We start from the raw sequence: 13,521 nt of genomic DNA, 5'->3' as shown, positions 1-13,521 counted from the left end.
GAGGACATGAAGGTTGCCAATCAAGTGGAGAAGGCTTCCTCCAGGGCAAGACAAATAATGGGGTGTATCCGCAGAGGTTTCGTCAGCAGGAGACCTGAAGTTATGATGCCATTGTACAGAGCCATGGTGAGGCCTCACTTGGAGTACTGTGTTCAGTTTTGGAGGCCACACTACCGAAAGGATGTGCTGAGGATCGAGTTGGTTCAGCGAACGGCCACCAGGATGGTCTTGGGGCTCAAGGATCTCACGTATGAAGAAAGATTTAAAAAATTGCGGCTGTACTCACTTGAGGAAAGAAGAGAACGGGGAGATATGATTGAAACATATAAGTACATCACGGGACGCATCGAGTCAGAAGATGATATCTTCTGGCTCATGGGACCCTCGACCACCAGAGGGCATCCGCTGAAAATCAGGGGAGGGAAGTTTCATGGCGACTCCAGGAAGTACTTCTTCACCGAAAGAGTAGTGGATCATTGGAACAGACTCCCACTCCAAGTGATAAAGGCCAGCAGCGTGACGGATTTTAAGAGAAAATGGGATACTCACGTGGGATCTTTAAGGGAGTAAATTCAGGGGAGGGGATACTTGGAATGGGCAGACTTGGTGGGCTATAGCCCTTTTCTGCTGCTTTTTTCTATGTTTCTATGTTTCTACCAAGTGACACAGATATTATTGACTATGGAATGAAAGTATCTGAGGTATGCTCAAACAACAGGGGTTATGCCAGTATTACCAGCTTTGAAGGGACCTCGTTCTCACCTGGGTCACATTGATATAACTGGCTCTGGAGAAAGTGTCCTTATATCAAACTGAACTTACTCAATACAGATATCCCGCCCATTAACTCTTTCCACTATCTCGGTATCACTCCAACTCCCAGCTCACCTTTACCCCATGGATAAAGTATCTAAACTCTGTAAAACTGGGCTTTATATTCTCCATCAGTTACTAACAGTAAGATGCTATTTTGATTGGGATACCTTTCATTCACCCATTCTCTCACTCCTGATCACCAGATTTGATTACCCTAACACAAGGTTACCAGACAACCAGGAAAACCCAGACATGTCCTCATTTTAGAGGACTGTCCAGGAGCCTGGAGGGATTTCCAAAACCCAGTAGCTTATCGAGGTTTTGGAAGTCCCCGAACTCAGGGTCGCATCTGGAGGCTCTCTGTGTATGCTCGCATGCGCAGAGGCCCTCCAGACCTCAGGGAAAGAGAAAGGAGGTTCATCTGGGGGCAGAATGGGGAAGGGCTGGGGAGGGGACAGGTGTCTTCTTTTTATAAAGAGGAAATCTGGCAATCTTACCCTAATATAATTTACTTAGAGTGCACCCATATCCAACTAAAAATACTTCATTCTATTCAAAACACCTCCTTCAGATTTCTTTGTTATGTTCATTGTTATGACCATGTCTCTCTCCTTTTTCAGAAATTCCATTGGCTACCTGTTGAACAGCCTCTTATATTTAAAATTTTCACAATTACTTATAAGCATTTAGAACAGGTTTTCCTCTGTATCTCGCTTCCTTTACAATACCCTACTCCCCGAGTTCATTCAAAATGATCACCACCTAGTTTTGCCTAGGGTTATGATATGGCTCCAGAAAAAGGAGCTAGAATATACACTTTTTCTAAAATCATATAGTAACTGTACACAAACTGCTTATTATATGTGAATAAATCTATATAAATATGCTCAGATCTGCAAGCCAAAGTGCTTTATTAAACTAAAAAGCAGAGGCAGCTTGCTGGGACCATCATTGCCACAATGCAGTCCCAGATATGATAATGTCTATACCATATTACTACCAGATAAAGAAATTGTACTTATCTGGAGACGAGGCTGTTCACTTCATGCTGCTCTCATTTCTGCTGAAACGGTGCCCAAATCAACCAAAAACTAAACGTGCACACCCGAAGGTGCCAAAACCCGATCCCTCTTCTCAAGTTTCGTTCCTTGCATCATCAAGAGCGAGCATACCTTCATGAGGCAGAAGCCCAAAATCCCGAGAGTATACTCCCTCCTGATGACATGTGAAGCGAAACTCTAGTAGAGGAATTGAGTCTTGGCACCTTTGGGTGTGCACGTTTAGCTTTTGGTGTTTTTTGGATTATTTGGGCACCTTTTCAGCAGAAATGAGAGCAGCATGAAGTGAACAGCTTCATCTCCAGTTAAGTACAATTTCTTTATCTGGTAATATCATTGTATAGACAAGTGTTCAACCTTTTTACGCCTATGAACCGGCGGGAATAAAAGAATTATTTTGTGGACCGACAAAGTACTAAGAGTGAAATTAAAAAACCCGTTTCTGCAAGCTCGGTCCCCGCATACCATCTGATCCCATCCACACAAGCCTCAGTTATGATTTTATATTGAACGTATTTTATTAAAGTATAAAATGAAACAATATTCTGTACAATTGTCATTTTATAAATACAAATAATACAGAGCAAGGATCAACAAAACTCCTGTCTATCCTCCCCTTCACATATATCCCCTCTACTATCAAGACAACTGAATAAGCCAAATTATTACAGAATGCTACACAGAAATATCATGCTAACAGAATACCGCAGTCACACATGACAGGAATAGCGTTAGCGGAGTGCAACTAGGGCAACTGCCCCCTGGCCAGAGAGAGCCCTAAGCCAGCTGAAAGCTAAAGAAGCACTGCCTGGGCTTTGCAGTCCCCAATTATGTCTAACACCAGCTCTAGCAGGATGCATATTTAAAATCTGATATATTCTAATTACTAAATAGAAATAAAATTATTTTTTTCTACCTTTTGTCGTCTCTGGTTTCTGTTTTCATCTTCTTTTCACTCTCTTCCTTCCAGCGTCTGCCCTCTTTGTCTCTTCAATCCAGCATCTGCCCCTTCCATCCACTGTCTGCCCTCTCCCTCTTCCATATGGTATCTGCCTTCTTTCTATGTCCCTCTCCCCTTTCTATCCAGCCTGCGCCCTCTCTCTCCTTTTTACATGATTCATTCCAGCTTCACTGCTCTCTTCATTTTTATCTCTCCTACACCAGATCTAGCATCTTTGTCCCTCTCTCCTTATTTCTCTGCTGACCTCCTTCCCAGTATCAATCTCTCTTTACTTTCTCATGCCTGTCTCCCTTTCCCTCATCTGATCTCTCTATTCCACCCTGACCCCTTCCCCTCCTCTAATCTCCCTGTCAACTGTTTCCTTCCCTTTTTTCCTTCTCCCTTCCCTCCTTCCCTCCCAGGAGCATCTCTTCTTCTCCCTCCCTCCAGATCCAGTAGCAGCTCTCACTTTATCCAGCAGCTTCCCAGCCTCCAAAAGTGGCTTCCTCCCCTTCTCTCCGCTCCCCTCCCAGCAGCTCTCAGTACTTGCCTGCAGCAGAAATTCACTTAGGCAGCCTTGGGTTCTTTGATGGGTCATGCCGCCTCTGAGGAAAGAGGAAGTTGCATCATCAGAGGTAGGCCGCGACTCAGCAAAAGCCCCAAGGCTGCCGAAGTGAATCGCTGCTGCAGGCAAGTACTGAGAGCTTCTGGAAAGGGAGTGAAGGGGAGGAAGCTACTGTTGGAGGATCTCATCGGCCCTGCACAGATTGGCAGGAATTTTGCGCACCGATCTTGATGGCCCTGCGCGGACAGGCAGGAATTTTCTGCGGACCAATACCGGTCCGTGGACTGGTGGTTGAAGAACACTGGTATAGACGTTGACATGTCTGGACTAAACTGTGGCAATGATGGTCCCAGCAAGCTGCCTCTGCTTTTGAGTTTAATAAAGCACTTTGTCATGCAGATCTGAGCACAGCACTCAAAATATTTATATAGATTTATTCACATATAATAAGCAGTTTAGAAACATAGAACATGACGGCAGAAAAGGGCCACGGCTCATCTAATCTGCCCACATTAATGGCCCACCCCCTAACTACCTCCATGAAGAGATCCCACATGCCAATTCCATCTTTTCTTAAAATCTGGCACGCTGCTGGCCTCAATTACCTGTTGTGGAAGATTATTCCAGCGATCAACCACCCTTTCGGTGAAGAAATATTTTCTGGTGTCGCCATGAAATTTCTCACCCCTGATTTTCAACGGATGCCCTCTTGTTGCCGTGGGTCCTTTAAGGAAAAAGAGATCATCTTCCACCTCGATACAGCCTGTGACATATTTGAATGTCTCGATCATGTCTCCCCTCTCTCTGCGTTCCTCGAGTGAGTACAGCTGCAACTTACCCAGTCGTTCCTCATACGGGAAATCCTTGAGACCTGAGACCATCCTGGTGACCATTTGCTGAACCAACTCAATTCTCCGCACATCTTTTTGATAATGCGGCCTCCAGAATTGTACACAGTATTCCAGATGGGGTCTCACCATGGATCTGTACAATGGCATTATGACCTCGGGCTTACGGCTGACGAAACTTCTACGGATACAGCCCATGATTTGTCTAGCCTTGGATGAAGCTTTCTCCACTTGATTGGCAATATTCATGTCTTCGCTAATGATCACCCCCCAAGTCACGTTCTGCTACAGTCCTTGCTAGGATCTCACCATTTAGGGTGTAAGTCCTGCATGGATTTTTGCCGCCAAGGTGCATGACCTTGCATTTTTTGGCATTGAAACTTAGTTGCCAAGTCTTTGACCAATGCTCCAGCATGGTGTGTCATACTGTCGGGCATTGAGCTTTTATCGGGCACTGTGCTTTCATCTGTTGTGCGGTTGCCTACTATGTTGCATAGTTTGGCGTCATCGGCGAATAATGTAATTTTACCTCGAAGCCCCTCAGCCAAGTCTCTTATGAAGATGTTAAATAGGATCAGGCCCAAGACCGAGCCCTGCGGCACTACACTGATCACCTCTGTCGTATCGGAGAGGGTACCTTTTACCACTACCCTCTGAAGTCTACCTCTACGCCAGTCCCTAACCCATGCGGTTAATGTTTCACCCAGTCCCATCGAACCTATCTTGCTCAATAACCTGCGGTGTGGGATGCTATCAAACGCTTTGCTGAAGTCCAAGTACACGACGTCCAGGGACTCCCCTATATCCAACTTTCTTGTTACCCAGTCAAAGAAGCTGATCAGATTTGATTGGCAGGACCTTCCCTTCGTAAAACCATGTTGATGGGGATCTCGTAGATTCTCCTCGTTCAGGATCGTATCCAATTGGCGTTTGATTAGTGTTTCCATAAGTTTACTCACTATCGATGTGAGACTCACCGGTCTATAATTCTCAGCCTCCGTCCTGCATCCCTTTTTGTTTGTGTACAATTGCTATATGATTTTAGAAAAAGCATATAAAGCCTATGTGAAGGGGAATATGGTGTTAAATTAAAATCACAGGAAAGTTTTATTGTTATACTTCTTGCAGTTTCAAGTGTAATTCCCCTGCAAATAAGCAAAAAAATTAAGTGTTAGTGATCCCCCACTGCTCCTTGAAATAAGAAAAGGGCTGAAAATTACCTGTATCTATGGTGACCATGTCATGAAGTGTAACTGCCCCCTGAGAAGCCCACTCTGCAAAGGGATGAGCCCCCAGAAAACTAGGGTTACCCTGCAGTTGCAAGAAAGAGGAGATTAGGGGGAGTCTTCCCCTGAGCTGTACACCACCACTGCCTAGCAGCACAGAAAGGTTGCAGAAACCTAAGTTTGGATGATAACTGGCCCAAGCCCCGGGGAGAGTGCAGAAAATTTAAGGTGGTGAAGGGAGCGCACCAACTCGTCATCCTCCTCGGAGAAGAAAATTGAGCTTACCAGTCACCCCCTCATGGATGAAATGCATGAGCGCCGCCACATTGTACGCATGCAAATCAGGCAGGCCTAATCCACCGTCCTGTTTTGCAAAAATTAGCTTATGATAACTGATCCACACAGAGTGGCGTCTCCAAATGAATGCAGTAAAAATGGAACGAACCTTGCATTCATCCTGCTTTAACAGCCAAAAGGGCACGGTCTGTAGGGGATACAATAATTTAGGTAATATCATGTTAACTAGGGCAACCCTACTCAGAAGGGACAGGGGAAGGTCTTTTCAAGCAGCACAGAGGGCTGTAATTTTCTCAATGTTAGCTATGATATTACTTCTATACATGACCTGAGGTTCGATATGAAGATAGATGCTGAGATATCTCATGGGCTTACACACCGGGGGAATAGGGAGGATATCATGCCATTGCTCCCAGCCAGTCCCAGCCAAGGGCAACAACTCTGATTTCTCACTCGAAGACCCGAAACTCTCAAACCAGGCTTAAAGCAATTGGTAAGTGAATGGGCGCCTGATCCAGGAAAAACAAGATGTCATCTGCAAACAAAGTGAGACGGCATTCAACGCTCCCAATCTGTATCCCCCGTAAGGCATCACTAGTATTGCCAAGATATACTATTAAAGGCCTTTCCATATCAAGGCTCGCGATAGCAGACGTACCGCCGTTCTCTCTGCAGTCGTGAATGGCCATCAGCGCCTTGAGTAAGTTCATCGAGGCATAGTGATAAGGGACAAACCCCACTTGGTCATCCCAATAAGGGTAGGTAGGAACTGGTTCAGTTGAGTCGCCAAGATAGATGCCAGCAGCTTAACATCTTGATTTAATAACGAGATAGGCCGGTAAGAGCCTACCTGCGTAGGATCCTTCCCCGGCTATGGAAGCAAAGTGATATGAGTCAGGTTGCTCCTAGTTGCTTGGTCGGTGATAGACAAAAATTGAAAATAGTCATGGAGAGGCTCCACGAGAAGATCCTCTAGAATTTTATAATATTCAGGGCCAAACCCATCAGGTCCCAGAGATTTAGTGAGTTTCAGCTTCATAATTCCTACTCGAAGCTCCTCGGGCAAAATAGGGGCATTCAGCTGCTCCGGCTGCTCTGGCGTCAGCCTCGGAATGGGGAGTCCCTGCGTTTCAAGTGTAATTCCAGAAAAAGGAGGACAGATTGAGGCATCTAGGCTTTACTTCCATTGCTTTCAAAGGAAGTAAAATCTGGATGTCTCAATCTGTCCTTTTTCTGGAGCCATATGGTAACCCTAGTTTTACCTGGCCCCAAGAGCACACAGCAAAAATCTACAAGATATACAGGGAGGCCGTGGAAAATCACCAGCAACAGTGGATCTGCCGAGATACACCTACAGAAAGTGTGGACCACCCGATGGAGAACCACCAGGAAGAAATGGGTGACACAGCAGTGAGATCTGGAAACAGCGGAGGGAACCCACAGGAAGACGAGTCCGGTTCAAGCCAACGCCAGGATGAGAGAAAATGGATGGGAATGAAGGACACGGACCTACGGCTAGAGAGATGGATACACCAGGGACACGGGCTTGCGGCTGAAGAATTAAAAGAAGACAGAGAGGACAGCAATCGTCGTGGGGGATTCCATCATCAGACAAGTCAACAGACACATAGTGGGAGGAAGACTGGATCGGCTGGTGACCTGCCTACCAGGAGCCAAGGTAGAAAACATAGTGAGCCGCATCGACAGGATAATCGACTGTGTGGAAGAAGATACGGCGGTGGTGATCCATGTGGGGACGAACAACATGAGCAAACAGGGAACTGAAGGACCAGTTCTAGATGCTAGAAAGGAAGCTGAAGAGCAGAACGCAGAGGATAGCATTCTCGGAGATCCTGCCGGTACCCAGGGCCGACGAGAAGAGGCAGTTGGAGCTGCAAGCAGTCAATGCATGGATGTGGCGCTAGTATGAGGAAGAAGGATTCCACTTTGTGCGCAACTGTACGATGTTCTGGGGGAAGAGCAAGCTATTCAGGAAGGACGGACTCCACCTCAGCAGAGATGGAACAAGGCTGCTTGCAAGCAACATCAAGAGAGAAGTTAAGAAGTTTTTAAACTAGGAAGAAGGGGAAAGCCGACAGTCGACTGAGAGAGAGAATCAATAGTTCGGGAACCGGTATACCCAGAGGATACCGTGCAGGAAGATAGAGGGGAAGACTCACCGATCACAGGGGAAGGAAATGCAAGAAAAGAATAGGCCATAAACTCAAATGTATGTACACGAACGCAAGGAGCCTAAGGAATAAGATGGGTGAATTAGAAGCTATGGCACAAAGGGATAACGTGGACATCATCGGCATCACGGAGACATGGTGGACTGAGGAAAATGTCTGGGATACTGTGCTACCGGGATACAAATTGTACCGCAGAGACAGAGTGGCTCAAAAAGGTGGGGGCATTGCCATATACGTCAAAGAGGGAATTGAATCTACTGGAGAGAACACGCCACAACAAACGGATAAGCTAGAGTCTCTATGGGTCAAAATTCTTGGAACTAATGGACTGGAAATGAAGATTGGCATCTACTACTGATCCCCAGGGCAGTCCAAAGAAATTGATGGAGAATGATAGACGAGATTAAATGCAACTGCAAGGGAGGCAACGCAGTTATCATGGGTAACTTCAACTATCCGGGGATAGACTGGAACCTAGGCATCTCTGGCTGTGTTAGGGAGACCAAGTTCCTGGTTGCTGTAGGCGATTGCTTCCTGGGACTACTTGTCATGGAAAATACGAGAGGAAATGCAATTCTGGACTTAATTCTAAATGGACTGCGAGGACCGGCACAAGGTGTAGAAGTAGAAGGGACGCTGGGAAACAGCCATCACAACAAGATCCGCTTTGACCTGGACGCAGGGGCGAAATATAGGTATAAAATGACGGCCACGGCACTGAACTTCTGAAAAGGGAATTATGAAGGAATGAGACTCATGGTGAGGAAGAAGATTAAGAAGAGGATAAGCAATGCAAAAAGGCTAGAGCAAGCTTGGTCCCTTTTTAAGGACACAGTCACCGAGGAGCAAAATCTATATATACCGCGTGTCAACAAGGGATCCAAGAGGAAAAAGAACAAGGAACCGGCGTGGCTCAATGTAGTGGTGAAGGAAGCAATGAGAGACAAGAAAACTTTGTTTAAGGAATGGAAAAGGTCAAAAACGGACGAAAACTGGAAAAAGCACAAACAGCATCAACACAGGTGCCATAAAGTGGTAAAAGGGGCAATAAGAGACTACAAGGAAAAAATAGCCAAGGAGGCGAAAAACTTCAAGCCGTTCTTTCAATATATAAAGGGGAAATGACGCGCAAAGGAAGTGGTGGGGACCGTTGGATGACCGTGGAATAAAGGGAGTGCTAAAGGAGGATAAAACTATTGCCAACAAACTGAACACATTTCTTGCGTCTTTATTTACCGAAGAGGATATACACAGCATACCGGAACCAATCAGGCTATATGTTGGAAATGAAGATGGGAAACTGACAGGGTTGACAGTCAGTCTAGAAGAGGTATGCAGGCAGATCAATAGGCTCAAGAGTGATAAATCCCCGGGACCAGATGGCATCCATCTGAGGATCATCAAGGAACTGAAAGGGACTGTAGCTGAACTGTTTCAACTAATAGCCAATCTGTCGATCAAATCGGGAAAGATTCCGGAAGACTGGAAGGTGGCGAATGTTACGCCAATCTTCAAAAAAGGTTCGAGGGGAGGTCCGGGAAACTACAGACCGGTGAGTCTGACCTCGGTACCGAGAAAGATGGTACAGATGCTGATAAAGGACTGCATCATTGAACACCTTGACGGACACAATCGGATGAGGACCAGCCAGCAGGGCTTCAGCAAAGGAAGATCTTGTTTGACAAACTTGCTTCACTTCTTCGAGGGAGTAAACAGGTAGTTAGACAAGAGTGACCTGGTCGACATTGTATATCTGGATTTTCAGAAGGCATTCGACAAGGTTCCACATGAATGACTACTTCGGAAAATTGTGAGCCATGGAATCAAGAGTGAAATACTCACGTTGATTAAAAACTGGCTGGAGCATAGGAAACCGAGAGTGGGGGTAAATGGACAATACTCGCCTGGAAGAGCGTCACCAGTGGGGTGCCGCAGGGCTCAGTGCTTGGACCTGCGTTCTTCAACATCTTTATAAATGATCTGGACATTGGTACGACGAGTGAGGTGATTAAATTTGCGGACAATACGAAGTTATTCAGAGTAGTGAAGACACAGGGGGATTGCGAAGATCTGTAACGTGACATAATCAAGCTGGAGAAATGGGCATCGACACGGCAAATAAGGTTCAACATGGATAAGTGTAAAGTGATGCATGTCGGTAACAAAAATCTCATGCACTTATACAGGATGTCTGGGGTGGTACTTGGAGAGACCTCTCAGGAAAGAGACTTGGGAGTTCTGATCGACAAATCGATGAAGCCATCCACGCAATGTGCGGCGCCAACGAAAAGGGCGAACAGAATGCTAGGATAAAGAAGGGAGTTACGAATAGATCGGAGAAGATTATCATGCCGCTGTACCGGGCCATGGTGCACCCTCACTTTAAGTTCTGCGTCCAGTACTGGTCTCCGTACATGAAGAAGGACACGGTACTACTCGAAAGGGTCCAGAGAAGAGCGACTAAAATGGTTAAGGGGCTGGAGGAGTTGTCGTATAGAGCCGACGCGTGAGCGGACTGCTGAGCACGATGGACCACTGGTCTGACCCAGCAGCGGCAATTCTTATGTTCTTTACTGCCCCATCACTATGGAATTCCCTACCTCTTTTCATCAGACAAGAACTTTCATTTAAAAAAAAAATTAAAACCAACTTGAAAACATGGTTCTTCCAGCAGGTTTTTCAGTTCATTGGCCTTACATTCCTCCGCATTGGGCTTCCCTTCCCTTTTTTTCTCTACCCCACCCTCCTGTCCTTATAAATTTTATATCGCATATGCTCTTTTCTCAGCAAACTTTAGCAATGATTAATCTCGAATGATTATTGTAGTTTCTTTCCTTTTTCTCTTTGTTTATTCACTTTGATTTGTAAGTTAGCATAGGGAGGTATAGCAAATTTAAATAAACCATTATGTGAGTGACGATAGCATCACTGCTTCAGGGAAAGAGGGCATTCTCTTCATTTGAGTGCTGTTGGTATCATTAGTTCTGTGAGTAGTTACTATCTTTACCTGTGTGATGCTGATATCAGTGAGCTTGCTGCATGCAGTCAAGTCAAGCTCTTGCAAACACTGTAAGGATTTCAAAGATGGGCTGGGCTTCTCACGAGATTTCACCAGATCTGAATCTGTTAATAACCTGGGCTTCTCGTCCAAATACTGTGGAGGTGTGAAGAAACCCATGTTCCCAAAATTTCGGCTAAATGCAGGTCCATTGTCCTTCTGTCAACACACAGAAAAAAAACTGGCAGACTCATTGACTGTAAAATCATCAGCTTAAACTCTAGACCAGAACAAGAGGCTATATGGCTCCTATCCAGTGGCGTCGCAAGGGTGAGTGGTGCCCCCCCCCCTCGCCACCTGCCCCTTCCCCATACCTTTTTAACTTCAGCGCCAGCCACCACTAACTTACTACCCATGTCGGCTTTGGCGCTCTCTCTTCACTTCCAGGACCCGTGCCTAAGAAGTGATGTAATGTCAGAGAGAGAGCGCTGAAGCCAAGGCAGGCAGTAAGTTGGTGGCTGCTCACACTGAAGTTAAAAAGGTACCGGGTTGGGGAAGGGGCGCGTGCACAGCAGGGGAAGGAGTGGGAAGGGAGGGGGCGGAAAGGAGGAGGGTTGTTGGCGTCCCAGAAGACCGACCCCCTCCCACCCCCCTTACACCACTGCTCCTACCTATATAGTATATCTAGTAATCAACAGCACCAAACACATCTACCTTCCTCTTGCTGAATCTGTGGTCATCATTAATTTCTTTATCACAGCATTATTTCTGTTGCACATATAGAGCTCTACTTTCAAAATCTTACGATTTGTACACATAAGCTGCCTATATATGCATAAAGTAGGTAGAAAAAAGAGAGACAATCTAGAGAGCATATTACAGATTTATCTGTGTAATTTAAATAGTCAAAAATAGCATACTTGTCCTGTTTTGCAAAATGTAAAATTATGCATGTGTCAACTTGATATTCAAAGCCAATATATAAGTGGTATATAATTAAATTAATTAAAAGTAGAGTAATAGATGACTTACAGGTCATTTGACCTGGGGGGACGCTGCGGGAGTGGACTGCTGGGAGTGGTCTGATTCAGTAGAGGCGATGCTTATGTTCTTATGTAAAAAAAAAAATCAAGGCTCCTTTTATCAAGCTACGCTACAGGTGCAGTAAATGCTCCGATGCTCAGAATTCCTGAGCATCAGAGCATTTACCTTGCTGGCCTGCACTAAAAACTTCTCGTGCAGTTTGATAAAAGGGGAAGTTAGGCAGGTACTTTGTATTTGAAAATCAAATTACTCTGTTCTTATAATTTTCCACCTAACTTTTTAGTTAGGTGTACTACTGAAAATCTATCCCACAACAGTCTATCCTGCAATACCTGAAAAACATGTGGAATTCCCTAGCCCTAGATAAAATGAGGAAAACTATCAAGCAAATGAAAGACCAAGGCATTTTGGGCTAATGAAATCTCTGCTGAAATCTTTAAGCAATGGATGGACAAATCAAGCCAATAAATCTAATCAAGTAGGATGAAGGTGAGCTCCCATCACAAATGGGGCCAAGCACAGAGAGTATTATAAGAGTCCCCTGATGACTAGTTGCTTAATGAAAAGAACCTCTAGGCCAGTTTCTTCAAGTCAAGTACCCCCTAAGTCTAACAAATATCTACTGAGAACCCCCTCCCAAGCTCCGCCTCAGACCTGCCCAAGCTCCTCCCCTGACCCATAATAATAGTACTAATTGTAATGCAATTTCTTCCATTCATTTTTCATATACACACAATATAATCTTATTAACAATACATAATGGTAACCACAAAATTAAAAAACACAAAGCACACTGTGCGCAGAGAAAATGTTAATCATTTATATTCATTTTTTTTCAAAGAGGTCAAGGCAGAAGACTTTAAAATATGCAATGTCGCCTCAGGAACAGCTACAAAAAAATAAGACAAATATAGTGCAAAATATAGACAGCAGATATAAATTCTCAAAACTGACTCATTTTGATCACTAAATTGAAAATAAAATAATTTTCCCTACCTTTTTTATCTGGTGATTTTATTAGTTTCTGGTTGCATTTCGTCTGACTCTGCATCCAACATTTCTTTCTTTCTGCCTCCTGCATGTTTCCTCTCCTCCGGATCTCATGCCCTTCCTCAGGACCTCATTCCCTTCCTCATCCAACATCTCTCTCTGTTCCTCCATGATTCCAACTTTCTTCATCTCTCCTCCACCCCCATTGGCAATATGTCTCCCTCTCTCTCTCTCACTGTTCATCTGTCTTTCATTTCCTCCCTTGCTGCAAAGGGAGTAGGAAAAGAGAGAAAGATCCATGGTGCTTCTCTCCCACCCCCTCTACTGCCACATCAAACATTTCTCACTCTCTCATCTCCCGGAGCATGTGCAGCATCTTTCACCACTACCCACCTGCCCCATGCCCAACATTTCTCCTTCTATCACCCCTCTCCAGAACATGCTACATCTCTCTCTCCATTCCCTCCACCACTATGTTCAACATTCCTCCCCTTTGCATCCCTTTCAATCTGTCCCTCTGTTCCCTCTCTACCACCATATCCAACAT

The 13,521-nt window shown here is 45.1% G+C and overlaps 1 protein-coding gene across 2 annotated transcripts in view; it reads right to left on the bottom strand.

The window, feature by feature from the left end:
• LRRC29 (leucine rich repeat containing 29) overlaps positions 1–13,521 on the bottom strand; it is a 155,066-nt gene that overhangs the window by 7,721 nt on the left and 133,824 nt on the right. For both annotated transcript variants that reach the window (XM_033942430.1, XM_033942429.1), the window contains exon 5: positions 10,950–11,159. In XM_033942430.1, coding sequence (XP_033798321.1) covers positions 10,950–11,159 — 210 coding nt within the window. The remainder of the gene's footprint in view (positions 1–10,949; positions 11,160–13,521) is intronic.

Source organism: Geotrypetes seraphini, chromosome 4, assembly GCF_902459505.1.
Source record: "Geotrypetes seraphini chromosome 4, aGeoSer1.1, whole genome shotgun sequence".
Taxonomy (NCBI): Eukaryota; Metazoa; Chordata; class Amphibia; order Gymnophiona; family Dermophiidae; genus Geotrypetes; species Geotrypetes seraphini.
Note: the sequence above shows the minus strand (reverse complement) of the source record. Positions and strands in the feature narration are given on the sequence as shown.